This window comes from Salmo salar, chromosome ssa09 (assembly GCF_905237065.1).
Source record: "Salmo salar chromosome ssa09, Ssal_v3.1, whole genome shotgun sequence".
NCBI lineage: Eukaryota > Metazoa > Chordata > Actinopteri > Salmoniformes > Salmonidae > Salmo > Salmo salar.
In genome coordinates, this window is record NC_059450.1 from 71,171,071 (window position 1) to 71,176,165 (window position 5,095).

Here is a 5,095-nt window from a genome sequence, read left to right on the forward strand (position 1 = left end):
AATTAAAATATAATAATTTATTAACTATACAGACACCATCCATCACAATAAATACACAGTCGTTGCCATATTCATATCTAACATTGTGGGGGCAGGGAGAGCAGGTTATCCAATCAACAGCAATAAATTCCAGTTCCAGGGATTCCTTTCACCGTGGCCTTTTTAGAAAGATGTTCAAATTGGTGTAGTCCATGAGCAGATCTGTTATCAGTCCTGTACCAAATCCAACAGCACACAGGGCCTTGATTCCACCCATCACTCCAATACAGTAATAATCCAAAGTAATACAGTCCATCCTCTCCATAGTGTAGGTAATGTCTAGCCTACAGCTTATATAATCCAAAGGTGGTAGTCCCCTCCTCATAGTTGACCAGGCTGGGGTCCGTCACCCACACAGAGATCTGGTCTTTAGGCTCCAGACTGAACACTCCTCCCTGGAAGGCCGTACACACATCTGTACGATTCTGGTCCCCCAGGCTGCAGTAGGCTGTCATCAGGTTCTTCTCCTCTCCTGTCTCCCCCTTCCTCAGCTTCACCCGGCTGGCCAGAGGGGCTTTGGGGTGCCATTTGGAGAAGGCCACCTGGGAGTAAATGTCGTAGTCTCCAGGCTGCAGAACCTTCAGCCAACTGGACTTGAAGTACTGGACGTTCCTCAGCACTGAGTGGCCTATGTTCCACTCCAGATAATTTGCTGTTCAACCAAACAATTTATATTTTAAGTATTTGCATTTATTATGGATCCCCATTAGCTTCTGCCAAAGCAGCAGCTACTCTTCCTGGGGTCCAGCAACATTAAGGACATGTACATACAGTTCAAACGTTACACTTCACAACAAATTATTACACACTACTACAACATATCTACAATACAAAATCGATGTATGTGTTAGCGTGTGTGTGTCTTCACTGTCGGCGCTGTTCCATAAGGTGTCGTTTTTTTTGTTTGAATCAGATTTTATCTGCTTGCATTAGTTAAGAGTTCCATGTAGTCATGGCTCTATGTAGTACCTCATACTGAAACTTATCTTGAATTGAGGCTACAATTCCATAGGAAAAAGACAAACCAAGGATGTCCGTGATAAGTAACATCTCTTACATGAAGGGAGTGCACCAACTACAGGTTGCTTGACTATCATGCGTGCCATGGCTCCATACGTGGGCACACCCCCAGTGAGTTTGACAGCTGAAACGGAGAACAGACAGTCAGTCAGTCTTCACCCTCTCAGAATAGGAGGTTCTCTGCTGACAGAGTGGCAAGTAAAGCAGGTGAAGTAAAGAAACGCACATAAAGAGCTCCAAAAGTATTTGGACGGTGACACACGTTGTTGTTTTGGCTCTTTACTCCAGCACGTTGGATTTGAAGTGATACATTGACTATGAGGTTAAAGTGCAGACTGTCAGCTTTAATTGGAGGGTATTTTCATCCATATCGGGTGAACTGTTTAGAAATTACAGCACTTTTTGTACATACTCCACCCATTTTAGGGGACCAAAAGTATTGGGACAAATTCACTTATGTATTAAAGTAGTCAAAAGTGAAGTATTTCTAGCATGCAATGAATTCAGTACATCAAGATTGTGACACATTTGTTGGATACATTTGCTGTTTGTTTTTTGGTTGTGTTTCAGATTATTTTGTGCCCAATAATAATGAGTGGTAAATAATGTATTGTGTCATTGTGGAGTCGCACAACTATCATACCCCCAAGACATGCTAACCTCTCACAATTACAATGGCAGTGGAGGTTAGCATTGTTTTTTGGGGGGGTATGATAATTGTGTCTAACTTTCTCACTCATCATTATCCGCGATTCATTCAGGATTATCTGTAATCATGGTAGCATCCACATTAATGCAGAAGTGTTTAGAAACATATTCTATTCTTATTTACAATAAAAGTAACACAATACATTATTTACCAGGAATTTCGATTGGGCACAGCGTAATCTGAAACACAACCAAAACAAACAGCAAATGCATCCTACAAATGTCTAGTCACAAGCTTGATGTAATCATTGCGTGATATGAATATGGGACCAAATACTTCAAATTGTACTACTTTAATTCACATAAGAGAATTTGTCCCAATACCCTTGGTCCCCTAAAATGGGCGGATTATGTACAAAAGGTCTGTCATCGATAAACGGTTCACCCGATATGGATGAAAATACCCTCAAATTAAAGATGAGTCTGTACTCCAAAGTGCTGGAGTACAGAGCCAAAACAACAACAACAGTGTCACTGTCCCAATACTTTTGGAGCTCACTGATGTAATTAAATATTTGAACATACCTTTTCCTTCAACTTGTGAGACCTTGAGAGGAGAGAGAGAGAGCATAGCATTGCTTAATTATCTGTTAATACTGCATATTTCTTCTTCTCCAAATGTACTCCTGAACCCTCTATCTTAATTTGAGTCTCAGAAACCATAGCCTACCTTTTCCATTATGTTTTTGTATTTCTCCACAAGCTTCTCACAGTCCAGCACTGACTGACTGTCTTTCTCACACTCCCCAAGTCTCCTCAGGACGATCATGTCATCCAGGTACTTGTGTTCAAAGTCCTTGTCATACTGAGACAAAACAAAGCAGGAATTAATGTTAGCACTATATTTAATATCAGCACTGATTAAGGAGGCTCACACATGTCTTTCAAGTTCACATCAGGACAAGCTCATGAAGCATGTTAGGACTAAGCAGTTGTTTTGTATGCGCTGTTTCTAAATGTTTCTGTTGGATGTTTATTCTGGTCATGGAAAATGTTCTCATGAACCTATTTTAATTGTTTTATAACGGAGGTTGTGTTTCCTGTGCTTGAAGAATAGAAGGCCTAGGTTGAAACTGAAATACTTTAGATGTTGAAAAGACGCTCTTACTCTGTAAAAACCACACTGCTCTTTGAAAATACACTATACTATGTCACATATCACCGACGGCAGTCATATTCAAACAATATCTCACTCTCTAGTAGAGTTCAGGATAGATTTCAGCAACAACAAAAAAAATATTAAACGGGTCACACTTTATTTGGGTAGTCCGGATAGTTCGTCTAGAGATGTTCTACAGGTGGTCATACTATCTGTTGATAAGCAACTGCTGGCTAAGGTTAGGGTTACGTTGAGAATAAAGGTTAGGATAAGGACTAGTGTTCATAGACAGTTAGTTAAAATGCTACTGAGAGTCTGTAGAGCATTCACGGATGGACTTATCCAATTAGTGTAACCAAAAATAGAGTTGTATCCATGATCTATGATGGTTTTGAACGTGGCACTAAGAAACAAATAAATGTATAACCATACCTAGAAAGGTGACTTATTACCTTGTTTTCCTTGTGGTACAGGTAGGCGAATCCCCCCAGTAGTAGCAGCATTTGGAGCACTATCATACCAATGAGGAACCCAAGGAGAGGTTTGTTGTGGCCCGGTCCTGGTGCTGACTTGACGGAGCCTAGCCGGGGGGGGATCGGTGGTGGAGGCAGGTTGGTCTGGTACATGTTGATCATGGTGGTGCAGAGAGATTTACGCTGGGGAGGTTTGGCTGCCTTCACACACCATTCACTTCTGAATAGCTACTGTCAGTCGCCCTGTCACGAGCAAGTGTGTTCTTCTGAGGCCACTTCCCGGAAGCTCTCAACTTTTAGGAGTGTGCCTCTGAGGGCATGTCTATGTGTGTGTGTGTGTGTGTGTGTGTGTGTGTGTGTGTACATTGTGTCTGATTCGAATGCATCAACCTCTCTAAACAATCCCATTTTTACCTGTTTGCTTCTCCAGTCAACATTTACCCAGGGACTGATTCCAAAAGGTTCCTTTCTTGAGTGTGATATGATAGAGCATAGTATAAATGCTAATGGAAATCACCTAAAGAATAGTTTGAATGTTGCACAATTAGTGCATTTGCTGACCAAGGCTTTGTGGCTGAAATTTGTCCGTCTGACAGAAAAAAATTCAACCAGAGTTACAGCACCTAGAGATGCATCTATACATTTCTGTTTAGAGTTGTGCATGTTAGATTTTTTTAATTGAATCAAATGTTTTCACAGGTTTACAGTTGAAATGATGCTAAGAGAAGAGACTGAAGTACCTGCAGCACAGAGAGTGAGAAGTGTCTCACATTAGGCAAACAACAAATGATCCCACAACTTTAGAGAACATTCCCTTAAGAGTCTCATTAGGTCGTTACCTAACGTCTTCATAGGAATGTTCCAGTGATGTGCAAGGACTGTTTCCAAGAGACCATTCCCTTAATGTCCAACACAACTTACCCAGAACGTGGTTACCATCTTCTCAGAATATTCTATATTAACGTTGTAGGCACGTTTCATTAGAACATTGCAAGAATATTCCAGTGTCCAGTTTTCTGAAGGTTAGAATATTCCATCAACATCACACCAAACATACACAGAACATGGTTGCTATGTTCTCAGAATATGATGTTCTTGACACGTTTCATGGGAATGTTGCAAGGACGTTTTATCATGGTCCCCTAGAGGATTTTGTCAAGTTCCCAGCTTGTTCCAGGGGACATCCCTAAATAAGCTTTTAGGACGTCGCCAAATATATATTTATTTTACCGTTTCAGATCCTATCAAGGCCCTGATTGGTGAACCACTGATCCATTCACAGCTCTTTGTCTGTTGTCAAGGTTAGGGACATCCACACAAACAGTGCTTTTAATATACAATGTTTTTAACTTACATATTTGACACATGATTATATTGTTCATTTATACAGTTATTATTCCACATGTCCTCACCTAAGACTCACAACTCATCTGATCTTCCTGCTATGCCACCACGTTTGTTTTAAACATCATTGGTTAGGCATGTACTTGCAACGTTCCCATGACACGTGTCTAGAACATTAATATTGGATATTCTGAAAACATGGTAACCATGTTCTGTTTGACAATTTGTTCAGAGCACTTTGAACAGGAAGTAGTACGAACACTTCTTTTTAACGAGACTGTCCTTGAAAGGGAATGTTCTCTTAAGTCTAATGCCAAAACCTGCTAAATAAGTTCTCAGGTTTTTGCTAACATACATAGGATGTTCCCATAGCTAAAGGAAAAAATGGACACATATCAGGAGAACATTACAA

General features: G+C 40.5%; 1 protein-coding gene across 1 annotated transcript; it reads right to left on the reverse strand.

Moving 5' to 3' along the window:
- cd40l (CD40 ligand) lies at positions 1-3,547 on the reverse strand. The gene is made up of 5 exons (NM_001146535.1): positions 3,319-3,547; positions 2,438-2,572; positions 2,293-2,314; positions 1,097-1,183; positions 1-691 (listed from the first exon to the last, which is right to left on the reverse strand). The coding sequence occupies exons 1-5, from the start codon at positions 3,499-3,501 to the stop codon at positions 324-326; spliced, it is 795 nt and encodes a 264-aa protein (NP_001140007.1). The 5' UTR covers positions 3,502-3,547; the 3' UTR covers positions 1-323.
- Between the last annotated feature and the right edge of the window lie 1,548 nt (positions 3,548-5,095).

Coding starts and splice junctions, on each gene's coding strand:
- cd40l (NM_001146535.1), bottom strand. CDS start 3,501: ATGATCAACATGTACCAGACCAACCTGCCTCCACCACCGATCCCCCCC. Junction 2,315..2,437: donor ACAAAAACATAATGGAAAAG/GTAGGCTATGGT, acceptor TCTCCTCTCAAG/GTCTCACAAGTTGAAGGAAA. Junction 692..1,096: donor AGTTGGTGCACTCCCTTCAT/GTAAGAGATGTT, acceptor TTGGTTGAACAG/CAAATTATCTGGAGTGGAAC.